The sequence below is a fragment of the Microtus pennsylvanicus genome, chromosome 1 (assembly GCF_037038515.1).
Source record: "Microtus pennsylvanicus isolate mMicPen1 chromosome 1, mMicPen1.hap1, whole genome shotgun sequence".
NCBI lineage: Eukaryota > Metazoa > Chordata > Mammalia > Rodentia > Cricetidae > Microtus > Microtus pennsylvanicus.
The window spans coordinates 218,570,645-218,597,411 of NC_134579.1; the positions used below are offsets into that span (position 1 = coordinate 218,570,645).

Sequence of the window (26,767 nt, forward strand, 5' to 3'; positions counted from 1 at the left end):
GGATTGAGCAGCTGTTAAACTCACATTCTGGGTGTGACAATCACACAGGGACTCTGTCCTCTGTTCCCTGTGCTTGGGATGATTAGGAAGAGTGGTTCTGGCCCTGGGAAGGGAGGTATCCTCTTTAGCAGTCATGGGACATCAAGCATGAAGCAGAGGAGGGTAATTCTAAGAAAGAGCATTTGGATCACATAAAAGCCTAAACACACGACCTTTTTCCTGCTGGCTTTAGACAGAGAGGTTAAATATTTAAGAAGCCAAGGAAGCCAAATGCTTCAGATAGCTTTCTATAGAATTTAATATTTTCATCTAGAAGTAATCATTTGAAGAGAAGAATGTATAAGACGAGAGTGATCAATGTTATTCATGATTTGCTTGTGTTTTCCTGCCAGTTCAAGCACACAATTATGTTCTCCCAGAGAACCAGCAGGAACTAGTACATACCTGGGCAGGGTGTTCCTGAGCAGGAGCCTGTGCCCAGGGGGCACCTGTCAGCAGCCTTTTGTCATTTGACTTTGATAATTTTTTCCCTAGACTTATAAATATGCCAACATCTTTTCTCTCAGAATCGCGAGATTTGCACTCTAGTTTCATCCTAGGTGCCCGGATGAACATTAGAAGGCTTCCTAAATGATCAAGAGTCACACCTAGCACTCAGTGGGAGGCACTGGTCAGCAAAGACCCCCTCCCCCCCAAGGAGAAGCAAAGGATATTTTCTCAAATGACAAAGCAAGTCTGGCCCATCCCGGTCACCTCCTAGCTCCTGAGTAAGGCTGTCTTCCCAGGCGGCCCTGGTTTGGATACTGTAGCAATGCTATAACATCACAGCCTCTAGCTCCTGAGTGAGGCTGTCTTCCCAGCTGCTTCCTTTGGATACTGTAACAATTCTATAGCATCACAGCATCTAGCTTCTGAGTGAAGCTGTCTTCCTAGGCCCCTGGTTTGGATACTGTAGCAATGCTGTGACATCACAGCTGATTCTAGCACTCAGCACCACCTTGCCCTGACCACACTGGAGGACAATGTGTGTTCTCACTGAGCCAGAAGACTGAGACTAAGCAGGGCCCTGGGACAGCCTTGGGTTCGGAAGCAAGCTCAGCTGTGGCTGAGCTAGAATTGCCACTGTTCTTAGGTTTGGCTAAGGATTTACCGTTTTCGGAGCAGCCTCTCTTGGAGGTGATCTTCCTACATACTTGATCCTCTGCTCCTTCACCATGCCTCACTTGGGCACCAGTTGGCTCCTGCCGACTCCTCCAGCCTTGGCCCCACACCATACTTCTACCATAGAGAGAAAGGCCCGGCAGATGTTTTCTTAGAGTTGGCCAACGCAAGTCCTTGCACAGTCAAAACCAGCCCTCCTCCAGCTGGCTCAGAAACAATGAGCTCAGCAAATGCTATGCCCAGAGAACCCAAGAGCAGTTTAGATTGTGACTGAGTAGGAAGCCAGACACTCTTTCCTCTGTGCAGACTCTCCCTCGGTTTCAGACAAACAGGACAACCTCAGCTCCCCACTTTCCTGTTTTCCCAGAGGAAGGTTCAGGAAAGGGCTCAGGCTGATCCAAACTGAAAGGGTCGTTCTGAAGGCTGTCTTCCTCTGAACCGTACCTTCTTCCGTTCACTAAACAAAAGCCAAAAGAGGGTGTTAGATCCGTTGGCACTGGAGTTACAGACAGTTGTGAGCTGCCGTGTGGATGTTGGGAATTGAACCTGGGTCCTCTGGAAGAGCAGCCAGTGCTCTTAACACCTGAACCATCTCTCCAACCCCAAGGGAGTTTCTCTTTTGTACAGTGAGAACAACCTTTCTCTCTGAACCGATGGACTTGCTCTATGGCAGTCTCCTCCCTAGGCTGTCACCAGCCCGGCTGGGGAAAGGAGCCATTTACCATGCCTCCTCCAGTGAGCACCAGGTCAGGGACAGGTTCCAGTCTAATAAACCCTGCTTTGTGATACAAAGGGATGATGCCACCTGCAGCATCCAACAGCCCTGCAAACAGGGAAATACCAAGGTGCAGAGCAGTTCAGAGGTGGGCAGGGACAGGCCAGCCTTTCTAGTCCCTGGCTGGCCAGAATTTCTAGTCAGGGTAGAATGCAATGCCCTGGGGTAGATGAGCCTATGAGGGAAAGATAGCATGCGGGGTCCACAGGGAACTGGCACAGGAAAGCGGAGGGCAGAGTCAGGCTCATACTCCCCACAACTGCCCTGATGGACAGTGCTGGCCTGTGTTGCTGCACTTGGTCCGTGGTGGTGAGAACATGTCCTGGCGTCCCTTCCTTATTTTCCTCTCAGTAAACACTTGAATGATTTGAATGTCCGTGGTGTTCCAGCCATTGTGCTGGAGGACTGGGACTCGGGGAATGACGAGGATAAACACCAGGGTTTCCAGAGGGAAGCGGGTGATGGTGACAGAATGGGTCCATGGCTAATGCTAAATGAGGAAATGTTTTGGAGAATGACAAACCTGCAGGGCATTGAGCAAGAACAAGGGCTGGAGGCACAGAGACACAGAGCAGGTGGCTGAGGTCCCTGAGACTGTGAGACTAGAATGAGCCATGGGGGAGTCATGGAGTGAGGTGTGAAGGCCGCACAGTGAGGCCCAACGCTGACCAGAAGGTAGAGCGTCACTAGGCAGTCTTTGCACAACACGGAGCAAGGAAAGAGTGGAACAGGGCAGCCCTGATGGGGAATTGTCCTAGATTGAACTCAGCGTTTGCTTTCCCTATCTTCTTTCCTGCTTCCCTGCAAGGACTTGACCTTGAAAACCAGGAAGCAATGAGTATCAAACATTTTGCCATTTATGAGCTATCTCTCTGTCCTCGTGTGCCACACAGGAATATGGTGCTTCTATCATGGACGTGAGTCAAAGTCACAAGCGCTGTGCTATGACCCTTGCAAAGCTGACCTTCCCTCCGGAGCAGCCTGGCTTGGGGTGGTGGCTCTTGCAGTTAGTTTCTCCTGCCCCTTGGGGGTCAAGATTGACATTCTCACCATATTTTTTGCGACCCTGCATGGAGTTAGGGCATACAGTCAGGCTCTGCTGCCAAGCCTGGTGGCACTCAGGCTGGAGGAGGGGCAGATTTCTACCTGGCTGCCGGCCAAGAGTAGCAGGGGTTTGGAGCAGACTATTGGATTCCTCGGGCAGGCTGACAGCCAGCCACTCCATTAGTACCACAACAGGCTTCCCTTTCAGCCTTGTAAGGACTGGCTCGGGCTCTGTCCACCTGCCTGGTGCCACAGTCTGGCCTTGAGACAGCCTCCGTTTCTGACCCCAGCGCTCTGCACAGTGGCCATGCGCATGTGGCCGTGTGGGCGTGAAATTGCACTTCTCCATGGCGGCAAGCCTGGTATCTGATGGGCAGCCACGGACAGGCAATGTTCTTTGTTTTCCTTGCGCGCAATAAGTGCTGTTGAAAGAACAAAGGTTGTTGCAGCCAAGTTCTCTTTGGTAAACCCATGAGCACCTCTCCAGATTACCATTTCTGCATTGGCAAGCCCTTCTTGGGTTTTTTTTTTCAAATGAGCAGAACAAAGTTACTTAAATGTGCTCTTCAAATCTCAGCACCATTGCAAGGCTCGAGACAGCTAAGCCCCAGGTTAGAGCAGAGATCAAATGAGTTGGAATGGAGCGTCAAACAGCCTGGCTCTCAGACTGTGTGAATGACATGCGCACTGAAAAGAGAACTTAGCTCTCGGATTCTGTAACACGGTCTGTGTCCCACGTATGATGGGCTGCTGGTGTGGGCTCTATACCATCAGCTAGGAGCTGAGACACAGTCACACTTCTCTGTGGGTCACTGTAGCATAGAACCAGCTCTTACTTCCCCCTCACCCCCAAGCACTGCCTGGCACCTGGAATGAAGCTCTGGGACCTGGGGCATTTATTCTCACTAAAGTTAGTGTCACTTAGGAATCGTGGGTACTGACCCCTGAGCCTCAGTGTCTTCAGACGCATTTTGGCTCCTGTCTGATGATGTGGCCCTGGGCGGTAGAAGCCAACTGAGTAGGTTTCTCTCCACCCACTTGTCACTGCCCTGTGTTTGTGAATGTTCCCTGCTGCCTGGCACTGAGCCTCTGTGTTCTCAGAGAATATATCCCAGTGGTTTGGGGAAGGACGTGAGCATTCAGCTGTTTGCCGGGGTGCTCAGGGACACTAACTGTAGAAGCGGCATTTCAGAAAGATATAAAGTTGTGTGAAGAGGGTGTTGGTTTCTCTGGTGTCAAAGCTGTTCTTCAGAGGAAGAAGGCAACGGTGCAGGGACCCTGGGTCTTGTTACAGCTAGGCTGCACATTCTGTTGGATCTGGTGTTCTATCAGAAGTCATTTATTATGTATTATATTATTCATACCATAACATATATCTTATTGTTTTGGTGAGATAAATTCCCATGTAAGCAAGGCTAGCCTCTAACCCACTATAGAGTCAAAAGTACCTTAACTCTTTTTTTTTAAATATGTGTGTGTGTGTGTGTGTGTGTGTGTGTGTGTGTGTGTGTGTGTAAATCTGGGCATAAACATGTCACATTGTGCATATGGAGCCCAGGAAACAACATTCTGTGGTCAGTTTTCACAGCAGATTTTGTGGGTTGAACTCGGGTTGTTGGACATCTGTGACAAGTGTTTCTATGCATAAGCTATGATAGCTGTGCCTACAATTCCTGCTCCTCCTGTCTCTACTTTCTGGGTTCTGAGGCGGTATGTCTGTCGGAAGACTTTAAGAAGTTTTTTATAATGAGAAATTTTATTTTATTTTATTTCTGTGGTAGGGAAATTGGTTAGTATTGAAAAATAACACTGAATAAAAGTTCTCACACCACTGTGGCAAGGAGAAGAGGATTAAGAGTCAGTAGAACCTCGCCATTTCACGACTATTCCATTTGCACCCGCTCCTCACTGCTCCTAACCGTCATTCTCCCGTCCTACTTGGTGCGGCCCGCCCTTAGTCTGATAGGTCCTCCAGGAGGGAGCTTCCCTGTCTGTCACCTACCACATGTGAAAGAACCCATCCCTAAGGAGGAATCTCCATGGTGGGGTGGATGCTTGGGACTTGGACAAAGAAGGGTATAGTTGTGGGAAATAGAGAGACTCAGGCAACGCTGAAGGCTGGGGTCTACTGGTGAGGCTGGGATCTCAGGGTCACACCTTCCTTTAGGTGATACAAGTCATCAGGAAAGGTAGTCATGAGATACCCATGAGAGAAGCCCCTCTTCACTGGGATAGACCTTTCTGGCCCTCCACACTTTGTTCTAGAACAATCCCTTCCCTGCCTTCACAGCAAGAGGGTAGTGGTCTTAGTTGCTTTTCTGTTGCTGTGAAGAGACACCATGACAATGACAGCTCTTATAAAGAAAAACATTTAATTGGGTGGCTTACAGTTTCAGAGGTTTAGTCCCTTGTCATCATGGCGGGACATTGTGGCATGAACGCAGACATGGTGCTGGAGAAGGAGCTGAGAGTCCTACTTCTAGAACATAGGCAGCAGGAAGTAAACTGTCTCACTGGGCATAGTTTGAGCAAAGTAGACTTCAAACCCAGGCCCACAGGGACACACTTCCTCCATTAAGGCCACACCTACTCCAACAAATCCACACCTCCCAATAGGGTTCCTCCCTGTGAGCTTATGGGGACCAATTGCATTCAAATTCCCACAGCAGTGTATGACACGAAGAGAGGTAGTTGGTGATCTGATCTCTGATACAGGACTCTTTTCTACCCCAGCACAGTAGTGTGTGATACAGAGAGGAAGCTGATGATCTGATCTCTGATTCAAGACTTTCTACCCCAGCACAGTACTGTGTGATACAGGGAGAGGAAGCTGGTGATCTGATCTCTGATTGAGGACTTTACCCCAGCTCTCACAGAGGCCTGGGCAAGGGCAGTTTCAAGGAGTTGTTGAGTGCATCAGAGATTCATCTAGGCAAAAAACATTGAGGAAGCCAGCACTTCCAGGCAGAAAGTATGGGCAGACCTCTGAGGCATTTCACTAACACTGGACGGAACACAGAGCACGTTCCTTCCTTCTTTCTATTTTCTTTTTAAATGTTTGGACAAATTTGTGTAATTCCATGAGTCATATTGAGAATTACTTAGCCATTCAATGGCAGATCACTGGGGGCCCCGAGATCTGAGATCTTGTTCCTTTCCGAAGGTAGTCAAATGGTCAAACCCTTGCTCCATCCATGCCCACGTTCTCACCCATGTGTTTGACAACACTCCAAGAGACTGCTGAGCAGAACGCTTGCTTTTCATAGCATCACAAAGGAGAAGATGTGGGTGGGGAGGTGTTCAGGAATCACGAGACAAGACTCTTCAGGAACCAGATGAAGGGTTCACGCCTGTGTGAGCTGAGCTGCAAGCCCTCTTTGTCCTGTGGGCTGTGAATGTAAGCTGATCTAGGAATGTTTGCTCGAGCCACCAAGGAGCCAGATCCCAGGACTGCGGTGCGAAGATGGGTCTCATGGAACGTTCGCAGAACACTGTATACAGCTCGTTAGATGTGAGAAACTAAAGACCACTCCAGCTCAGGGTCTCAACCCCACTCTTTTCTCTCTCATCCCCCCATCCTTAGGTACGAGCAGCCCAAGTGTGACAACACAGCCAGAGCTCACCCAGCCAAGGCCCGGGACCTATACAAGAATCGGCCACTGCAGGGTGAGTACAGCGTCCATGGGGTTAAGGGAGTTCTGTCACCACTCAGGACCATGTGTAACGTGGCATGAGAAAGCTGATACCTGTGCTTCCTCGTGGCCTGGTGGACCCTGTGATTCGTGGCTCCCTGAGGGCCTGAAGCCCAGCAGACATGGGAGCCCATGTAAGAGACAGGTAAGACACAAGCTGATCTCAAAGCTAGTTCAATTAAGCAGGAAGGGACACTGGTATAAGACCAAACATGTAGGGAAGAAAGAAAAAGTGTCTCTAAAGTGAGCCACCATGACAAAACTCTGAGGGGTCTCTGCAAGGCTTCCAGTAACTCTGTGAAACGTGGCTATCATGATATTACTCTTCATTGAACTGGCATTTGAAGCTGGCAGTTGGTTTTAATAAATACAAGCCCGTCTGTGTGCCAAGGGAACTCAACCGCAAGGACTATTTAAGATCGAACAGAGGGTAGATTTAAACTCACAATGAATCAGAGCTTTTCCTAGAAGACACTTCTCAGGTGTTTGGTTTCCTCAAAAGGTACACAAGTGTCTGTCTATGACTGGTGAGACACGAGGCCCTTAGCGGATCTACACTGACGTCACGGGCGAGCCCGATGCCGTCAGCACCATGCTCGGAAGTAGCTCGCTGCTTCCTTCTGTTTGGTTGTTTCCCTTTAAGCATCTGTAGACTACGCAAGTTCAGCCAGTCTCCAGGCTCTGATAGCCACTGTGTTGTGTCCTCCACGCCAGGCAGGACTGGTCCGGTTTCCTCTGGTCAGGAAAAGTTCTCTTATAGGAATTCTCTGTGCTTTCTTCATAGTTTAGACTATATTGACAGAGAGGGTAATTTTGAAAGAAAAAAATGTTTTCCTATGTAAACAAAAAGAGAAGGCTAGCGCGCCCACATTTCCATATCAGCCAAGGACACTGTGTGAGCCTGCTCACGCTCACGGCGGAGCAGCAGCTCATGCTCACGGCGGAGCAGCAGCTGGTCTAGCCCTGCTGTGGGGAAGCAGGCCCACACGTACTCCCAGTGTGGACCACATGGTCTGGCTCCTAGTAGCCCACTTCCTGCTCTGATGATCTAGACCTAGGCTTCCTGCTGGTTACCACTTCCTGTCCATCCATAGGTTTAGGAACCAGTGGGTGACAGACAACATCTTCAGGTTTTCATGTTCCTCCTGGTGGATAGCTTCCTGCTTCCTCTTCCTGCTTCCTCTCCCTGCTTCCTGCTTCCTGGGTCAGGGCTGAGACTCAGAAGAGAAGGTTTAGGGCAAACCTGGCATAGACTCCCTACCCGGAACCTTTGCATATGAGTGCTGTGTTCTTAGAGACCCCTTAGCTGGCCCAGATGTTGTCTGGCTTACAGAGTACTTTCCCACAGATATCTGGCCTCTAAAATCAGATTTTCTTTTGAGGTCATTGCTCATGCAGACTCTGCTGGCTTTCAACTTCCTATGCAGATGAGGATGGCCTTGAATTTCTGGTCCTCCTGTTTCGGCCTCACAGGTGCTGGGGTTATAAATGTGCTTCAGCAAGCTGGCTAAAGTCAGGTTTTTGTATCAGTGGACAACTTGGTTTTGAAGAAATATGCTTGCTGGGCTTGGCTAGTCCTTATCATATCTTACAGAATTGCATTACGTCCTCTGCCCACCTTGAAGAACCCATGGATTTAGTATTATTAATAAGATGTCCCATAACACCTAAGACTGTGGCTTCCGCCTATGAATACCACATCACTGTCCAGTGAAACTCCCATTTCCTCTTTTCGTGGTGGGATCTCACACTTTAGCTGGCTATTATTCTTAATTCAAAGGTTGGGGTGGTAAGTAATTTGGTGAGAACCAATGGCCATCACTATGGAGAACATGGCAGATATCACTGTTTGGCCTGTCTGAAGGTCAGAAGAAGTTACTCAGGGAGCAAGCATTCAGCCTGTAGAAGAGGTCCCTGTTAGAGCCAAGGTAGCCACATGACTCTGCTGGCACAAGACAAAGGATCATGGAGTCTCACAGTGGAGACACTGCCTCACCATCCCTCAGTGAGCCCCGCAGAGTTCAACTCTTCTCCAGCCCAATTGTTTGAGAGAGTGCTGTTTAATCACACATAATAGCTTTCATTATTTGGAAACTATTATCCTTATTAGGAGAGAAATCCAGGAAAGCCTTAAATTAACTCCAGGATACAGGTTCTTTGTGAGGAGGAAAAAAATTTTTTCCCACAGTCATCCAGCAGCCCCTGCATAGGTGAGGCTTCATGGGGTACACAGCCCGAGGGGTGAGTTTGCATCTGTGAAGACACGCTCTTCCTTCTGCATTGCTTTTGTCCAGCCAGGCAGCCTTTCTCTCCATGTCAAGCCGGGAAGACTGTTGCATCTCTTTCCTCTGTAACAGCCCTCACACCTGTGTTGTAGCTCACCTGTGTTGTAGCTCACACCTGTGTTGTAGCTCTCCTGTGTTGTAGCTCACGCCTGTGTTGTAGCTCTCACCTGTGTTGTAGCTCACCTGTGTTGTAGCTCACACCTGTGTTGTAGCTCACCTGTGTTGTAGCTCACACCTGTGTTGTAGCTCACCTGTGTTGTAGCTCACACCTGTGTTGTAGCTCACCTGTGTTGTAGCTCACACCTGTGTTGTAGCTCACCTGTGTTGTAGCTCACCTGTGTTGTAGCTCTCACGCCTGTGTTGTAGCTCACGCCTGTGTTGTAGCTCACACCTGTGTTTGTAGCTCTCACGCCTGTGTTGTGGCTCACCTGTATTGTAGCTCACCTGTGTTGTAGCTCACGCCTGTGTTGTAGCTCACCTGTGTTGTAGTTCTCCTGTGTTGTAGCTCACCTGTGTTGTAGCTCACACCTGTGTTGTAGCTCACCTGTGTTGTAGCTCACACCTGTGTTGTAGCTCTCCTGTGTTGTAGCTCACCTGTGTTGTAGCTCACACCTGTGTTGTAGCTCACCTGTGTTGTAGCTCACACCTGTGTTGTAGCTCACACCTGTGTTGTAGCTCACACCTGTGTTTGTAGCTCTCACGCCTGTGTTGTAGCCCACACCTGTGTTGTAGCTCACCTGTGTTGTAGCTCACACCTGTGTTGTAGCTCACCTGTGTTGTAGCTCACGCCTGTGTTGTAGCTCACGCCTGTGTTGTAGCTCACCTGTGTTGTAGCTCTCCTGTGTTGTAGCTCACCTGTGTTGTAGCTCACACCTGTGTTGTAGCTCACCTGTGTTGTAGCTCACACCTGTGTTGTAGCTCTCCTGTGTTGTAGCTCACCTGTGTTGTAGCTCACACCTGTGTTGTAGCTCACCTGTGTTGTAGCTCACACCTGTGTTGTAGCTCACCTGTGTTGTAGCTCACCTGTGTTGTAGCTCTCACGCCTGTGTTGTAGCTCACGCCTGTGTTGTGGCTCACCTGTGTTGTAGCTCACCTGTGTTGTAGCTCACCTGTGTTGTAGCTCACACCTGTGTTGTAGCTCACACCTGTGTTGTAGCTCACCTGTGTTGTAGCTCACACCTGTGTTGTAGCTCACACCTGTGTTGTAGCTCACACCTGTGTTTGTAGCTCTCACGCCTGTGTTGTAGCCCACACCTGTGTTGTAGCTCACGCCTGTGTTGTGGCTCACCTGTGTTGTAGCTCACCTGTGTTGTAGCTCATGCCTGTGTTGTATCTCACGCCTGTGTTGTAGCTTACACCTGTGTTGTAGCTCACCTGTGTTGTATCTCACCTGTGTTGTAGCTCATGCCTGTGTTGTATCTCACGCCTGTGTTGTAGCTTACACCTGTGTTGTAGCTCACCTGTGTTGTATCTCACGCCTGTGTTGTATCTCACGCCTGTGTTGTAGCTCACACCTGTGTTGTAGCTCACCTGTGTTGTAGCTCACGCCTGTGTTGTAGCTCACGCCTGTGTTGTGGCTCACCTGTGTTGTAGCTTACACCTGTGTTGTAGCTCACCTGTGTTGTAGCTCACCTGTGTTGTAGCTCACGCCTGTGTTGTAGCTCACACCGACTGGTGACAAATGATGACCCAGCCTTTGGAGTCCGGCAGTTTAGTATTGTGCTCTCTGGAAGAGCGGCTGCTCATGTTGTAGGTTTCTACGTCAGGCTGTCTTCTGGCCTGGAGAGAAGTGAAAACCAGATCAACAGAAACCTAAACAAAGCACAAAGCCATCTTTTCCCCTTTGGCAAATCTATCTTCTTTCACTTCTAATTAAAACAATACCTCCTGGGGGGGTGGGGCTAGAGAGACGGATCCCTGCTCTTGCTGAGGACCTGTCTTTGGTCCCCAGCTCTCTCATCCGTGTTTAACACTGTTACTCCAGTTCCAAGGTAATTTGATATTCCTGATCTTAGAGGGTGCCTGCATGCATGGGCACATACATACACGGGCACGTACTTAAAAATAATTTTTTTAATCTATAAAAACCTCATGGGATAAAAAACAAACCTCATGGGTGTTTTAGAACAATGTACCTGGCCTGTTGCTCCACCTACCCTGCTCCTCCTACTCATACTAAAGAATTCAGCATAATCCCCTATTAGGAATGTCCTCCCTCCCTCCCTCCCTCCCTCCCTCCCTCCCTCCCTCCCTCCCTCCCTCCCTCATTCCCTCCCTCCCTCCCTCCCCTGAGGACTGGTCTTCCAGGGAAACCCTCCCTGCCTCTTTGTCAGCATGCACCTGTCAGGGCGCTCCCTGGCATCCAGGGCCTGAGACACTTGGTGCAGATATGGAATTACTGGTTTTGCCCCTTTCCTGTACCTCAGAGGCTCCCTTGGGTGAGACTCAGCCCTCCAGCTCCTTTCCATCATCACAGAGCCCACCAATGCGACAGAAGAAGGGACCATGTTTCTCTTCCTCTTGCTGTCCTTTGTCAACCCAGCATTGAGAGACATTTGTTGATTTCAATTAACATAGATCTCTTTCTTTCTTTTGTAATTTTTGTTTTGCTTGAAATAGGCCCCTATGAAGCTCTAACTTTTTATGCTAGACTGGCCTCTAACTCACGACACAGTTTGTACGTCTGATCATCCTGCCTCTGTCCCTTAAGCACTAGAATTGCAAGTGTGTGCCATACCGCTTCATTTAGGCAGCACTGGGGACGGAGCCCAGGAACTGGCGCATGCTAGGCCAGCATTCTACCAACTGCGCCGTATGCCCCGCCTGTGGCAGAAGGCTTTAAAACAACGAACATTTCCAGTGCGGGTAAAGTAACCGATCCTGGAAGTTCACCCCTTCCTTAGATCTCAGAGTTCTTCTCAGCCAGTGAAAGGAGGAAGAGGCGGAGGAGTCTCTTCTCTCCTTGGCAGCCTACAGCAATTACAGGCGTAATTATAACCCTTGACTCAAATACAAACCCTCAAGCCACCTTCTATCCTTTTCAAGCAATATTTTAGCACCGTTTTAAATTGCTTCGAAATTAATTACGACTTTCCGAGGCAGCAGAAAATGATCCTCGCCTCGCCCTAGGCGTAGCTAAGCTTGCTTCCCAAAGGTAATTAGACCCTAAGCTATGCCTTCCTGCCAGATATTGGATGACACATGGGGAGGCTGGTATTTACCTTTCTTGCACAGTGGATGGGCAGCCGGCAGCCAGCACCTTCCAAGGCCAGAGTTCCATGACAGTGAGAGATGTCAATGATTCCCTTTCAATAAATAAATAAATAAATGTCAGCCTCCGTGATTTTTACTGTCAGATTAAGTTCAGACATGAGTCAGCTGAGAGCAAGGCACCTTTAGGCTTATTTACTATTCCTTTAAACATTTTTGAGACAGGGTCACACAAAGCCTATGCTGACCTTGAACTCCCAAGCTTTCTGCCTCACCTCCTGGGTTCTAGAATGACAGACATGTAAGACATGCACTGTCTCATCTGGTTTATGTGGCAGTGAGGAGTCCAGCCCAGGGCCTCCTGCGTGCTAAACAGGCGCACTACTAACTGAGCCACAGCCCCAGTCCGCCCTGTGCTTTAGACACAGCCTCTAAACTCGAACATATGGGTGAAGTTGTGTGCATGTCCCTCTGTGCCCTCTGCTCCCCCAACCCCAAACACAGACACACTCACACACATTCACACACACACATTCACACACACACATTCACACATAGACACACACTCACACACACTCACACACACACACACACACATTCACACACACACACACATTCACACACACACACATTCACACACACATTCACACATTCACACACACACACATTCACACATAGACACACACTCACACACACTCACACACACAGACACACACATTCACACATAGACACACACACATTCACACACACAGACACACACACACATTCACACACACAGACACACACACATTCACACACATTCACACACACACAGACACACACACACACACAGACACACACATTCACACACACACACATTCACACATAGACACACACACAGACACACACACAGACACACAGACACAGACACACACACACACACACACACACACACACACACACACACACGACATCTGGTGCCACCCTCCTACCAGGCAGAGGAGGAGGAAGTCCATGCGAGTGGGCGTTGCTGTTGGCTGACTTTGTGCTCACTTCAATGATACAAGCCAGGCTGTGGTTCTGCGTGTGTTAAGGGCTCCTCCTAAGTGACAGTGGTTGAAAGCGCCACCTAGTTTCTGATTACTGGTCTTAAAGACTAAGTGTGAAGGTGAGCTTGTAGGCCGATGTGATTGACGGTCCTTTAGAAGGCAGCTGCATGGCAAACGTGGGCATTAAATCGGTTCTGATGAGGAAAGACAGCTGTGGGTCCAGCCTCTCAGGAGGGTCACCTCTTATCTTCCTCCTCAGGCTTTAGGAATAGGAACAGCAGGTGAAGGAGCCAGGAACGGAGAAGTCAGTGGTTGGGCAGAGGTGTACTAGACAGCCCAGTCTGTGGGGACACTCTGGATGTCATCTCAGAGGTGTGTGACAGGAAAGAGCCTCCTGGGCACCAGGGAGAAAGGAGAACAAACTTTCATCTTAGTTCTTACCACTTCTTCTTCTTCTTCTTTTTTTTTTTTTATAACGCTGAGTTCTAAGTGAGGTCAAAGGTAAATGATGGGCAAGAATGGAGGGGAGATTCTGGGTACTGTTTGACAGGAGTGCTCCTGAATTTTTATGAGAATAGTGCACACCGTTGACGGCTATTTTCTGGTTTCTTAGAGAATGAGGAGAAATTCGAAGTTTGGGGGAAGATTATGAAAAGTTTCTGTGATTAAAAAAAAAAAGAATAGACAAGATACAGAAAGAGATGATTCCCACTGGCCTACAGGAGAACTAAGTGATAAGCGCGAGCCAGAGATTGCATTCGTCAGTCCCTGACAGCCACGGGGTCCTGCGTGAGTGGTGATGTAAGGAGGCTGAACACACAGGACTGGGAGTGGTTTGGAAGGGGCAGGGCACCGGAGCGAGTGAGCACTCAGAGAATCCTGTCAACAGATCACTTACTGGTCTCATCAATTAAGGGGAACATGGTTTCTGCCCCCACTTCTGCCTGGACAAGCCCTGGGGAGACTCCCTCCTCCCAGCTACCAGGCTTGTAGTGGCCACTAGTGAGGAAAGAGTCTGGGAGGCTCCTCAAGCCACCTGAGGACCTCATCTTATAAAGAGGGCAGCGTTCAGACCACACACTGCTCCTAGTATATGCTCCATAACAAGCAGTAGGGCCAGTTTCTCTGTAGGGACTGGGCACTCGACAGTGTCCTATGCTTTGATGTCCTTCTCAGTTTACCACCATGAACATCATCCTGAAGTCTGGAAACACAGCCTTCTGTGGATGGCTCTACACTGGAACCAACCTAGCAACTGTCGGTGATTAGAGGTGACATTCCAGTGAGTCACCTGCGTGTTGGGGGAAGGCGGAAACGTTGCATAGCAGGATGGGAATCATACTAGCATGGTGGGACAATAGGAAGATCAAGTATATCTTCTCTCCCTGCAGCAGGCCCAGCCCAGAGCACTGGATATGCTGGATCCAACACACACTTCCCATCACAATGGATGCCAAATCAGAGATAGTGAGGTCCACTAGCAGGGAAGGGTGTTTAAAAATGGTCAGCTATTGAAAAATATCTAAATATTCTAAAGCTCCTACTGACTTTGATATGATTTCTTGTTTCCCAACATTTTAGTATAATAAATACTGCACCCGGAGAGTCCCGGGCTCTGGACCAGCTCCTCCCCACAGTGCTCCATCAGCTCCTCCCCACAGTGCTCCATCAGCTCCTTCCCACCGTGCTCCATCAGCTCCTCCCCACAGTGCTCCATCAGCTCCTCCCCACAGTGCTCCATCAGCTCCTCCCCACAGTGCTCCATAGCTCCTCCCCACAGTGCTCCATCAGCTCCTCCCCACCGTGCTCCATCAGCTCCTCCCCACAGTGCTCCATCAGCTCCTCCCCACAGTGCTCCATCAGCTCCTCCCCACAGTGCTCCATCAGCTCCTCCCCACCGTGCTCCATCAGCTCCTCCCCACAGTGCTCCATCAGCTCCTCCCCACAGTGCTCCATCAGCACTGTAGCTGCTCAGAAGTGTGTTTGTTACTTCTGCTGAGGCAGGTACATTGCCAGTTATGTAATCAGCTACTTCACCCCAAGGCTTGGAAAGCAGTGTTTACAAAGAAATGGGGTGGAATGAAGTGTAAGTCATTGTCGGTCCTGAAAGAGGCAGCATCCAGACAAATTAATAACACAAGTAGAATTTCAGAGACAGTCTCAAAAACTTAATGAGAACGCACTGTCCTCGGACAACACCAAATATGTTTAACTGTTGCTAAACAGTCTTTATTCTAGTGCAAATATTTCCTGCCTCTTTTTAAAGACCATTTATCTAGAATAACCCAGTTGGGGGAAACGACCCGTTGACCGTCCTCTGGCCCTCGCTCACATTATTCATTTAGGCTCTTCCCAGAACGAATTTAAATTTGCTAAGACTCAACCACAGCCAGTTTTAAAGCTCCCTGTAATACATCTGTTTAGAGGATTAAGTAGATGGCTTAGGCAGAACGTACCAGCCAGAGACAAGGCTGAGGGACCTGCATCACCAGGCAGGTGCATGCTCCCATGCCTCAGGGGCCTTCCACCTTGATTTAGAGACAGGATCTCTTGCTGGTTCGAGGTCCGCATATTTGACGAGGCTGTCTGGCTACCCAGCCTCAGGGATTCACTCGTCCCGTCCCCCAGCCAGTCCTATTCTCACAAGAGTGTGTTGCACACCTGTTTTTGTTACGTGGGTTCTGACCGAGCTGTCTCTCACTTCTGTTCTCTTCACTGTTGGTCTTGTTATTGCTAAGCCCTAGCCCTAACTAATATTCTCACCAATCTCATGTAGCTTCCTCTGACGGCTCCTGAGTTGGTCTTGATTTCTGGAATGATTCGGATTCCAAGAGGTTATGACAGCCTTCAAGTATCACATGTCCCAGGCTGGTCAGCTGTGAAGTGAGAAGACACTATTAGGTTGTCATGTTGGCTACTGTCTCTCTTCCCTGAGTGAAGCCACTCAGACACTGCTAGTTCTTGTCTGTTGTCTTTCTTCCCATCCCTACTAAACCTTTTGTTTTGTTTTGTTCTGTTTGCATTTTGATATCAAGCTATCAACTCATTACCCTTCTGTTCTGAATATAGAACTGGTCAGAATGTCACCTCTTCTCTTTGTGAGTTGTTCCTTTTAAACAGTGTGTGTGTGTGTGTGTGTGTGAGAGAGAGAGAGAGAGAGAGAGAGAGAGAGAGAGAGAGAGAGAGAGAGAGAGAGAGAGAGAGAGAGCGCTGAGGGTGCAGGTCATGGGAGACCACCTCTTCTCTCTAGGAGCTGGGACCTGGACACCAAAATTGTAGCTTTATTGTTCCACAATCCATGCCCTTACACAACAAACAAACAAACAAAACAAGAGCAATATAATACCAACAGTTAAAAAAAAAAACAGAACTAACAACAATAACAAAAACAATTAGGAAATCTGAGAGCTGGTGTTTGTTAAAATCTCCACTGAATATTTGGGTAGAATTCTTAATGATTTGTCTAGATTCATTATGGCTAAAACACCTCAGCTCATCCCCAGCTGTGTCTCAGGTTCCTCAGAGGGAAAGGACAGGCATTAGGAGGTGACAGTCACTTATTGGAGAAAGTACAGGAGTGGGGACAGGCCACACCTAGCTCCCTGAGGTGATATCAACCAGTCATCTGGGCCACATCCACAACAGGCTTCGCTGGTGGCAGAAACTGGGTTATGTTCTTCCTTTAACTTTCTTCAGACCAAGACCATGGTGCCCACCAGCATAAACCTATAATAGGCAGCAAGGATATTCCTATAGCCAAAAATGGAAGGAAACATGGTTTATAATGATTAATAGCACGACATGGAAATCTCTAATTTTTTTTTTTTTTACTAAGAACATGATTTATTTATTTTTTCTAGTTCTTGTCTGACTTGTCAAACTGAGGGCAGTCTTATGGGGAAACAGAGTCCTTTTCCTTGACAAGGGGCGAAGTGGCTGCCCCTTAGGTGTTAATTGACTTTCAGAAATTCCTGAAATGATTGTCTGAGGCTGTGTTCTTGCTGGGTCTATCTTTTCCTCTCTGCTCTTTGCTATCTAAGGAGCTTCTTGAGCCAGTGGGACCCCCTTGTCCCCAGCTGATGCTGTTCTCAGTTCTCACTCCGATGTCTTGTCATCAAGGTCCCTAAAGTCAAAGAGGAGCTCAAAGCTTGAGGGTCGTGTGATGCCTGTCATGTTCGGACACCTCTGGGGCACACTGCCGTGCTCAGCACAGAGGTTCACTGCTACTTAGTCCTATCTTGTTAGATAGCGACTGCTTTCCACCTTCCCCAGGGCAACGGGAGGTTGGAAAGCGAGACAAGTTGCTCCTTCAATGCAGCCGGAATTTTATCTCTGTAATTTTTCTAATGGGGAACTCTTTCTGAAGTAACGAGAACAGAGCAGACACCAAGGATACAGAGACACCCACAGCTCCATCATTGCCCCCTCCTCTGGTCTGGCCATGACGTGTTGTCTGTTGCCCTCACTCTTCATTCTTGGACAAACTGATTTCCCAGAATGCACCGTCCTGACATCCTCTGGGCATGGCATCTGGAAGGACATATTAGTCAGTAGTTTTGTGTTCAGCGAATCGGCAAGGACGTGGGCTACAACCCAGCTCTGCTGTTCACCCCTTCCCTGTGGTTTTGACTCTCATACCAACATCTGCACAGAAGGAGAAGCGGAAACTTTAAGAGCTGGTGCACGTAGCTTCAGATGGGACCATTTCTGACAGTGTTACTTCCTCCTCTGAGGACAGGGTAGCTCTGGGAGGCTGGCAGTGTCCAGGCACGAAGTAGAGACTGCTGGAAGTCAGTCTTGGCATACGCTGGACGAGTGTGCTCTGAGTCCTTCTCGGAAGCACCCAGGAGGAGGCGGCTCGGATTTCCACCACCCCTGTTTCCACACAGTTCCTGTGCTAGGAGTGTCCTGTCAGCTACCAAAGCAAACAAGAGCCAGTGGGCAGTCTGCACCAGACAGAGGGCATGCACAGTGCTAGGAGTGTCCTGTCAGCTACCAAAGCAAACAAGAGCCAGTGGGCAGTCTGCACCAGACAGAGGGCATGCACAGAAGCTTCCAGACTCAGATCTTGCCCCGTTGAGGAAGGTGCTTTTATTCCCCTGTAAGGGTTGGGGATGAGAAGTGGGTAATTACGTATGTATTCAAAAACGACCGTTCTGATGCACTGTGAGGATGACTGAGCTCCGAGACCTGAGAGGAGTGACCTGGGTCAGCTCCTCAGCCCTCGAGGCCTAGGCGGTGCTGAGCTCACTGTGAGTCCGGAGAATTCCTAGCTTATACTATACTCGTGTTCTGCAGGGATCTTTTACACCGGCCGGCAATCGCTTTTGGTATTTTCATTTTCCAGTCTTCATTCTTTACATATTAAAAGTGTGTTTACATATTAAATAGTGTGTTCTCCAGCTTGGTAGCAAATGCCCAGTTGACCTACTATGAGGTTTTATGCACTGTCTTGAGAATCATAGTTTTCTTTGAAACAGACAGCAGCTAGGTCCAGAACCCACACAAGCAGCATCTGTATGTCCCCCCAACCTGGAACCCATGCAGGCTGCATGTGTATGTCCCCACTGCCCAGAACCCATGCAGGCTGCATGTGTATGTCCCCCCCCCCACACCTGGAACCCATGCAGGCAGCATGTGCAAGTTCCCACCACCTGGAACCCATGCAGGCTGCATGTGCAAGTTCCCACCACCTGGAACCCATGCAGGCTGCATGTGCAAGTTCCCACCACCTGGAACCCATGCAGGCTGCATGTGCAAGTTCCCACCACCTGGAACCCATGCAGGCTGCATGTGCAAGTTCCCACCACCTGGAACCCATGCAGGCTGCATGTGCAAGTTCCCACCACCTGGAACCCATGCAGGCTGCATGTGCATGTCTCCATTGCCTGGAACCCATGTAGGCCACTCACGCCCATCCAATCCAACCTGCATATCCTCATCTTCCAGGTATACACCCCACCTCTAACTCACCCTCCATTGAGAGACCAATGACTCAGAGCTAAAAAACAGGTCTTGGGTTGCTTCAGACACTCTCTTAAGGGAATGATCGTCCAGTCCATCAAGGATTCTGCATGCTGCTTGGGGGATGAGGTGATGAGCGAAGGCTGGGACCAACTGCACTGTCTGAACTTTATGCCAGGTCTGTTGCAGAACCTGAGTAGACACAATTCTGGGAAAGTCCAGTCTTGTTGTCCCCAAGCCTGCCAGCCCTGTTCAGTTTGTCCTCTTGCCTCTGATGCTGTCCTGCTGTTATTTGTGGCTACAAAAGGCCAAAGAGAGGACTACATAGCAATCATCCTAACACTGAGGTTATCCAGGCTGGAGCCCTGCATGGTCAGACCAACCCGGACTCTCAACTTTCTCATCAGGTGCATGGTCTGAGCTCACCAGGCTCTGTGCTGTCGCTGAGGTTTACAGCAACCGAGATGGAGGATGCACTGGGTCACCATGCAGTCGCACAGAAGGGAAGGCAGTTTTCACCAGAGCCAGTGGCTGCTGCAGCTCCTGGGGCTGGGATGCAAGGGAGGAGGTCTGCTCTGATACTAGCGGATGAGAATGCAGAGCCCAGAGATGCCAAGACTGCTCGCTGTGATCCAAGCCAGGCGCAGAATAGACGGAGAATGTTCGCACACATGGAGTATCAGGTCTCCGCTGCTCACAGCCTGCGGTTCTCATCTGGAGCAGATGCATCCAGGTCCTGCCGCACCCGGGACTTTATGTCTGAGGGCCAGCCTACCAGGACAGGGTGTGAAGCAGACTCGAGGAACATGTGCCAGCGTCTTGCAGGCTGTGCCTTGTTTTCCCTGAGGAAACAGAGGGCCTGGTGCTGATGTAAGCGTTATTGAAAGGAAAACACTAGCTACCAGTTTCCCCATGCCGTGGCTGTTTCCCAAATAAAACTCTAGGGGTATATATAGAAAGCCCTTCAGGTTGTTAACATAACCCATAAATATACATAACTATGGAAGCCTGAGGTGGGAACATGTCATTTAGAATGGAACTGCAGCAGCAGGTTACAGCCGTCTAGGTAGGGGAGTGTGGAGTAGGGCCGGGGAGAGTTTGTAGATCATCAGGGGGAATTCCGAGTCCGTTTGCCAATGCAAAGCCAGCAGGGGTTACTCAGTATGGACTATTCTTTCATTTGTATCCGATCCCGTTTCTTTCATCCCCACTTTCCGCTCAGACTGGCTTGTTTCACAGTTTCCATAGGGTGAGGAGAGGTGAGCGAAGGCCTTGGTACTCTGTGCTCTGTCTAGCTCTGTCTAGCTCTGTCTAGCTCCCTCTCAGACCTTCCTGGTGTCAGCACTGTCCCTTATCCAGGTCCTTGCTTCTGGAACTGACTTTCAGTGTGTTTTATGCCTGACAGCCAGCTGTTGGTATATGCTTTCCTATCCCTGAGTGTACAGGCCAGAAAAGACCCAGGAAGGAGGGTCCACTCTCACATTTGGCCAGGGGATGAGGAGATGCCTGTCATGCAAAAAACCTCTCCTTTCTCAGTGAACACACTCTTGGCAGCTCTGCTCCTTTGGAAGGACCACCCTGGTTGGCTACTGTGGTATAGTCTCACCTGTTGCCTCCTGTATACTTGTGCACGGTGCTTGACTTTGTCCCTTCTCCTGGCCGCCAGCGTGTGTTGACTCCATCACTAAGGATCGTCTCTGGTCTTTATGTTCTCTGACACGGGCACCTTGCCTCTACTGTCCGCTTTAGACGGGCAGGTCTCCTGGAGCAACCCAGCCCTTACCCTTTTGTGACTGTCCCTCTACCTTACGAGGTAGTTTTAAGGTTCCACACATGGTCATCAGAGCACCGGGGCTGCTCCGGTACATGGCCTGCCTGAACTCTGGGCTCTAAGGATTTAATTAAATAGGCCAGCTGTCACCTGGGAAATTTCGGCTTGCTTGAGATTACGATATATAGACCATCTGGCAAGTTTCCACAGGAAGGAATCCCTGCAGCCAAATACACCTTTTACGTTAACAACATTCTCCTTGCTACAGCCCTGGGGGACCCAGGAGTCCTCAGGAAATGAGACAGATTGTTCTGACCTTTCCTGAGCAGACACATGTCTACGTGAGCGGCTGGGTCTGGAGTAGATTCGCAGGCACTGGGACACTGAGTTTTAATTCTCATGCTGAGCCCATGGTCCACCTACATCTTTCTCCCTGCTGCTGCTGCCATGGAAGATGGCTTGTCCCTTTCTGCCCCTCTGTTTCCCTTCCTAAGCCCTTCCATTGAGTGCCCTCATTAGGTTGTCACACACTGTGAGAGCATCCAGCTCCTACCCAGCTTCAAGTCTCTGTGTTTGAGTTCTCCAGGGCACGATCTGGTGAACCATGGTGAGATTGAAGCATCTTGTTCTTCGGCAGTGAGGACACTCACTCCATGGTGGCTTCCATCTGCAGTCCTTCCCTGCCACAGATTCTAAGGTAGAAAGAATCCAAACACATATAGATGGGTGTGGTTTTCTAAATACAACAAGCACCATCCCCGGTCACACAATAAAGATGGTGCTGCCTTGTGTGTGGTACTCAGGATGTGTGGGATCATGGTGGGGATGTAGTGGCTGGTGATGTTGGAGTCTAAGGAATAGGAAGGGAACCCTGGTTGGAGGAGCCGAAAGGCCCTGAGTACACTGAGGCTTCAAGCTGATCTGTTAAAAATGATGCCTTAATAATTTATTAAGACAAGAATGAGACCTAAGTAGAATCAGCACCATTGATGGCATTGGGAACCACATCAGATCAGTCCCTGCCAAAGGTCTCTGAATGTGTTTTCTCTACCATTTCACAATATTGGGGATGAATCCCTACAACTCTGAGGAGTCTCAGAACTGAATAGCAGGGAGATCCTAGGTGAAGTTTCTCCTAATCTGTGTGTCTAATTGTGTCTCAATGGCATCTCCTACATGCCTAGAATTTTCTTCCTATTTCTCTCTTCCAGGAAGTCCCACCCGTACCTACTGCCTAGCTATTGGCCGCTCAGCTTTTATTATACCAATCACAGTGACATCTTCACACAGTGTACAAATATTCTGCAACATTTTCCCCTTTTGTCTAAATAAAAAAGAAAGTTTTTAACTCTACCCCAGTAAAGCTATATACAGTAAGAACAATTACCGAGTAAGAATTACATAAAAAATGTTTAGTCCATATGTATTTGGCAAATTTGGAGAAAGTATCTATTCTATCTTAGTAAGTCCAAAGTTTTATATCTAAACAATTTTCTATCATAATTTGTATTATCATCCTAAAATATCTTTTTATACTCCAAAACATTATCTTAGATTAACAATTTAAGCTTTTATGTTTTTCAACCTTATAAACTTTCTATTTCTTTTGTAAGTTTTTTTCCCTGAATTTGGTAATAAGGAAAACTGTATACTACCTAGTCTCCAATCCAATCAGAGGACCAAGAAGGATATACTATTAACTGAGTAACAGGAAGTACAGAGCAAGCAACTCCCAAAATTATAGAAATGACAGAGACATCTGGCTGCCTGGACAGTCATCTAAGGTTCCTCTGCAATGTTGGGGCATCCATCTTCAGCCTATAGGCATAGAATATCTGACAGACTTTTCTGTGAAGCATGAATTTTGAAGGACTGTCCTGCCTTGTTTTGGCAAAGTTCATCAGTTACCTTCTTAGCATCTTGCTCATCTAGTTTGGACAGTATTCTGCCAGCAGTCGAGGCAAGGGCAATATCTACCCCGTAGCTAGCTTTGCCACATAGAAAGCAAACTCCATTTGGACAGTCTTTGATACCCATCATCCTATTTTGAAGTAAATTGCTGCTGCCAGGAGCAGACATGTTTCATTGTTATGAAAAGCCTTGTGCTATTAGAAAAATTTTAAATGTAGGTCTTTGACATCTTTGAAGACCATCTATCTATTTGAAATAGATCTGTTTGACCTTGAAAACATACCTAACATGACTATAAGTTTGATTGTTATAGATGACTATTACCCTGTATTTCTTTATTATCCTAAATAGCTTTCAAGGACTAAAATTTTACATTTTAAAAAGGAACTGCATAGGTACAATACCTTAAATAAGAATAGAAATATACATGCAGTATAACAAAAATAACCTTAAATTTGTATCACTATACAAAAATCCATACCAATGTAAAATATTTGAGACTAGTGGTTATTCATAAGTAGACTCAACAATCCACTCTTTTATCCCATCATTTCTGCGCTACCAAAGACAAACCAGCCTATATCGCAAGAGTCACTTTCTTTTCTCTCTTGGTATTCAATTCTGTTTAAAAGTTATAAGTGAAGGCACCATGAGCTGTGAGGACCTTAGAACTCCCTGTTCTGTGTTTGAACTCCTGGTGATCTGTAGGAGCCTGAAGAGGCCAACCATGAACTGACTGAGCACTCAACTCCAGGGACTCCCAATGGGGGCGTGCCTACTCAGGATTTATATAGACCTCACTCAGGTGTTTGTGTCTTTAGACACCTCAGCCTGTGTGTGCAGCCAGAGATTGTTCTTGCTCGACACAAGTTTGTGTTCTTTATTCCTCTCCTGGTTGCCTGGTCTCTGAGTAAAGAGCTCTATGCCCATCCATGACCCAATCATTCCGCCTTGAGTCCATGGCCCATGGGTTACTAGAGTTGCAATCAAGTATGAGATTTATTTTTAAATACAAACAATGATAATTCAGTTTTAGAAAGCTGTTACCTGATAATATTTTCTGGGCAGTTTCTGCACAGAAACCTTAACTCAGGAAAACATCAAATAGCAGTACATGTTTATTCTGTTTCATGACAGAGTGAGATCAGCCACACTAGGGTGGAGAGTGAACACCAGAAATGGCTCTGACTCTTTGGAAGAGACTTCCAGTGCCACATTACAGGGTGGGATACATCCAAAGATGCTCACTCTGCCTCAGGAGACCTGTGACCTCAGCTTTGGCAGGAAGGACACAGACAGGAACCTGGAGAAATCCCACGGGAGTCCTACAGAAGTGCTCTGAGTGTTTCACATGACCATGCTCTCCAGACCTCTCCAGCAACAGTTCCCTCTACAAGTTCCTTGAGAGGTTGGGATTGCGGCTGTCATCAAGGCCCTTGGCAAATTTTCACCATTGTTCTTGGGAAGCCCAGAGAGACACCAGGTACCAGCAGGCCAGGCTTGAGGACAAATGCTTAGGCAGCTCCTTATTTCAGACTCACCCCTCAGATTCCTAGTGTACATTCATCTGATGGCCCAACCTACAGAGAGTTAATCCAAGGCAAAGGTTTTCTGGGATGTCATTTAAGGGAGGCCCCATGACCTTATATCCATAGCTTCTTTTAAGGATGAGAGTGATGGCAGCCCTGTACAGGCTATGTGCCACCCCTGTCTGGATTTTTCACACCAGTTTGGTGTTTTCCTGGGTCTTGGCTCCTAAGCTAGAGCTGATTTCCATCAATGCATGTGTGAGAATTTGGCAGCACGCATTCCAGCCCCCAGGAACTACACTTCAAAAGATGGAAAACACAGGGGAAAATAATGAGATCTGAACATAAATATTTCAAGTACAGAAATACAGAAACTAGCAAGATAGAGTTAACATAATAATGGGGATTTTTTTTTAATCTTATAGTTGGGAAGTTTGGTGTGATTTCCACTAGAGCTTTCCCATTCTGACTTGATCCCTCTGTGGGGTACAGCCTGGAGGAAGGATTACCACATCAGCTTTTCACACCTGTAGTAAGCCACCTCAGCAGACTTTCCTAACTCTGGTTAGTTGGTTGCCTGTGTCTACATTTTTATTACTTTCATAGGCCTGAGGTTAAACAATAAGAAGGTTTGAGTTAAGACAGCAGGAGATTGATGGGGAATGGGTTCTGGGCCCCAGGGCATATGACCCTAAATGAGTCTTTGGCTGCACAATAAAGAGATGCTATTATCTCGGAACAGTCTTGTTCTAGGAATAGCTGTGTGCCCGTGTTTCAGAGGCCACAGGACCTGGATCGTTACTACTGGTGGCTAAAGTATCAAGCATTTCAGCCAGGCCCATTTCCCACTCCCTGCGCTCTAGGTGGTAGAGTCTTCCTTGGGCACAGGAAAGGGCACAGGAAAGGTACTAGCTGGGCTGGGCTCACAGCAGCCTCTTGCCTGCTCACAAGGGGCTGCCTACCTTCCCCTCCCCACCCCCTCAGCAGGGAGACTGAAGTCATCTGAAGCCTTCTCTCCCCTCACACCACGTCTACTCTAGGAAGGTTGTCCAGGGAGGGTAAATCTGTCTGTCCTTCCCGTCACTGTGGGGTTAAGAGCAGTGAGGAGAATGGAGGGGATTCCAATCCTGGTTCAGTCACAGGGTCCATACACTGGCTTCCTGCAAGCCTGTCTGGTCATAGTTCCCTAGATCTTCCACCTTCAGGTTTCCACTAAGCTGGTGAAAGGGTCATGCCTCTGTCTCTTTGTGTCTTTCTCTCTTTCTCAGTATGAGGTGTATCAATTTTTCAAGGCTGTCGAGCCTCTAAGGCTGGCATGGTGGTTTGGAGAACCTGTGTGTTGAAGTAAGTTCAAAACAAACACTTCATGCCATGAGCTGGGTGCTATGACCTGACCCCTACATATGTCATACTCCCACCATGCCTCAGACCCCTTAGCTCTAGAAATGCTTGTTCAAGAATGCTCATGGGAACTCTAAGCTTAAAGAAAACATCACCATGACCGTTCCCCACTGAGAAGTCGACTACTGCAGAGAGAGGGACTTTGGGCTGTAAGCCCAGTTCAATTGGTAGCAATGCCACAACTCAATACAGACTTTTTAAATTCATCGAGAATCAATGAGCTCAAAATACAAAACATGTCATCAAACAGATACCTCACACTCATGAGGTCTCAGACGTTGAGCAGCTCAAGGCCCGTGTTCTTACCCCAATAGCTGGCCCCAATCTCACAGTGTTTTGTTGGACCGGGGCTAACACCGTTGTCGTGTCTGGCTGGCACCGGTACGAACCCAGGTTAGGACCACACAATCTCTTCTCTCCGTAAACTGCTCGTTGCCAGCATTGCCTCCGTGTGGGGTTTCCTTGCGGGAGCCAGTCGTGCCATGTAGGTTGTGGGGAGAAAGTGTAAATTCATGTGATGATCTGCAGAGGAGGCTTGCCCTGCAATCAAGGAGTCATGAACATGTATAATTCATGCTGGAAAAAATCATAAGCATAAGCAAAATTACTGAAATTAGTAGTCTTTAAATAAAAGAAGTCTGTTTTTTTAAAATGAGAGTGTTTCATAGAGAGTGAAAAACACATTTATTTTGAAAGATAAAACAAAAATACAAGTTTTTTTTAAGGCATTGACTATGAACTGCACTTATGAACTCAATTATGTATTTACTTGGAAAAACCCTCCTAGCAGAACTATCTCTAAGTAAAATGACGATCCTGCTACATCAAGGCCTGCATGCCTACTCCTGACACTCACCGTGGAACCCCAGCATTGCTGGAGGTCTTCGGGCCCCAAGACAAAGCATTACCCACTGAGTCCTGCATTTCCTGCAGCCTGTGTCTGGGTGGAGACCTAAGGGAACACAAGGGCTCACTGCTCATGAGCTAGATAACAGG

The 26,767-nt window shown here is 48.2% G+C and overlaps 1 protein-coding gene across 2 annotated transcripts in view; it reads left to right on the forward strand.

The window, feature by feature from the left end:
- The window catches only part of Smoc2 (SPARC related modular calcium binding 2), a 132,609-nt gene that overhangs the window by 96,180 nt on the left and 9,662 nt on the right, over nucleotides 1-26,767 (forward strand). For both annotated transcript variants that reach the window (XM_075951434.1, XM_075951440.1), the window contains exon 9: nucleotides 6,564-6,646. In XM_075951434.1, coding sequence (XP_075807549.1) covers nucleotides 6,564-6,646 — 83 coding nt within the window. The remainder of the gene's footprint in view (nucleotides 1-6,563; nucleotides 6,647-26,767) is intronic.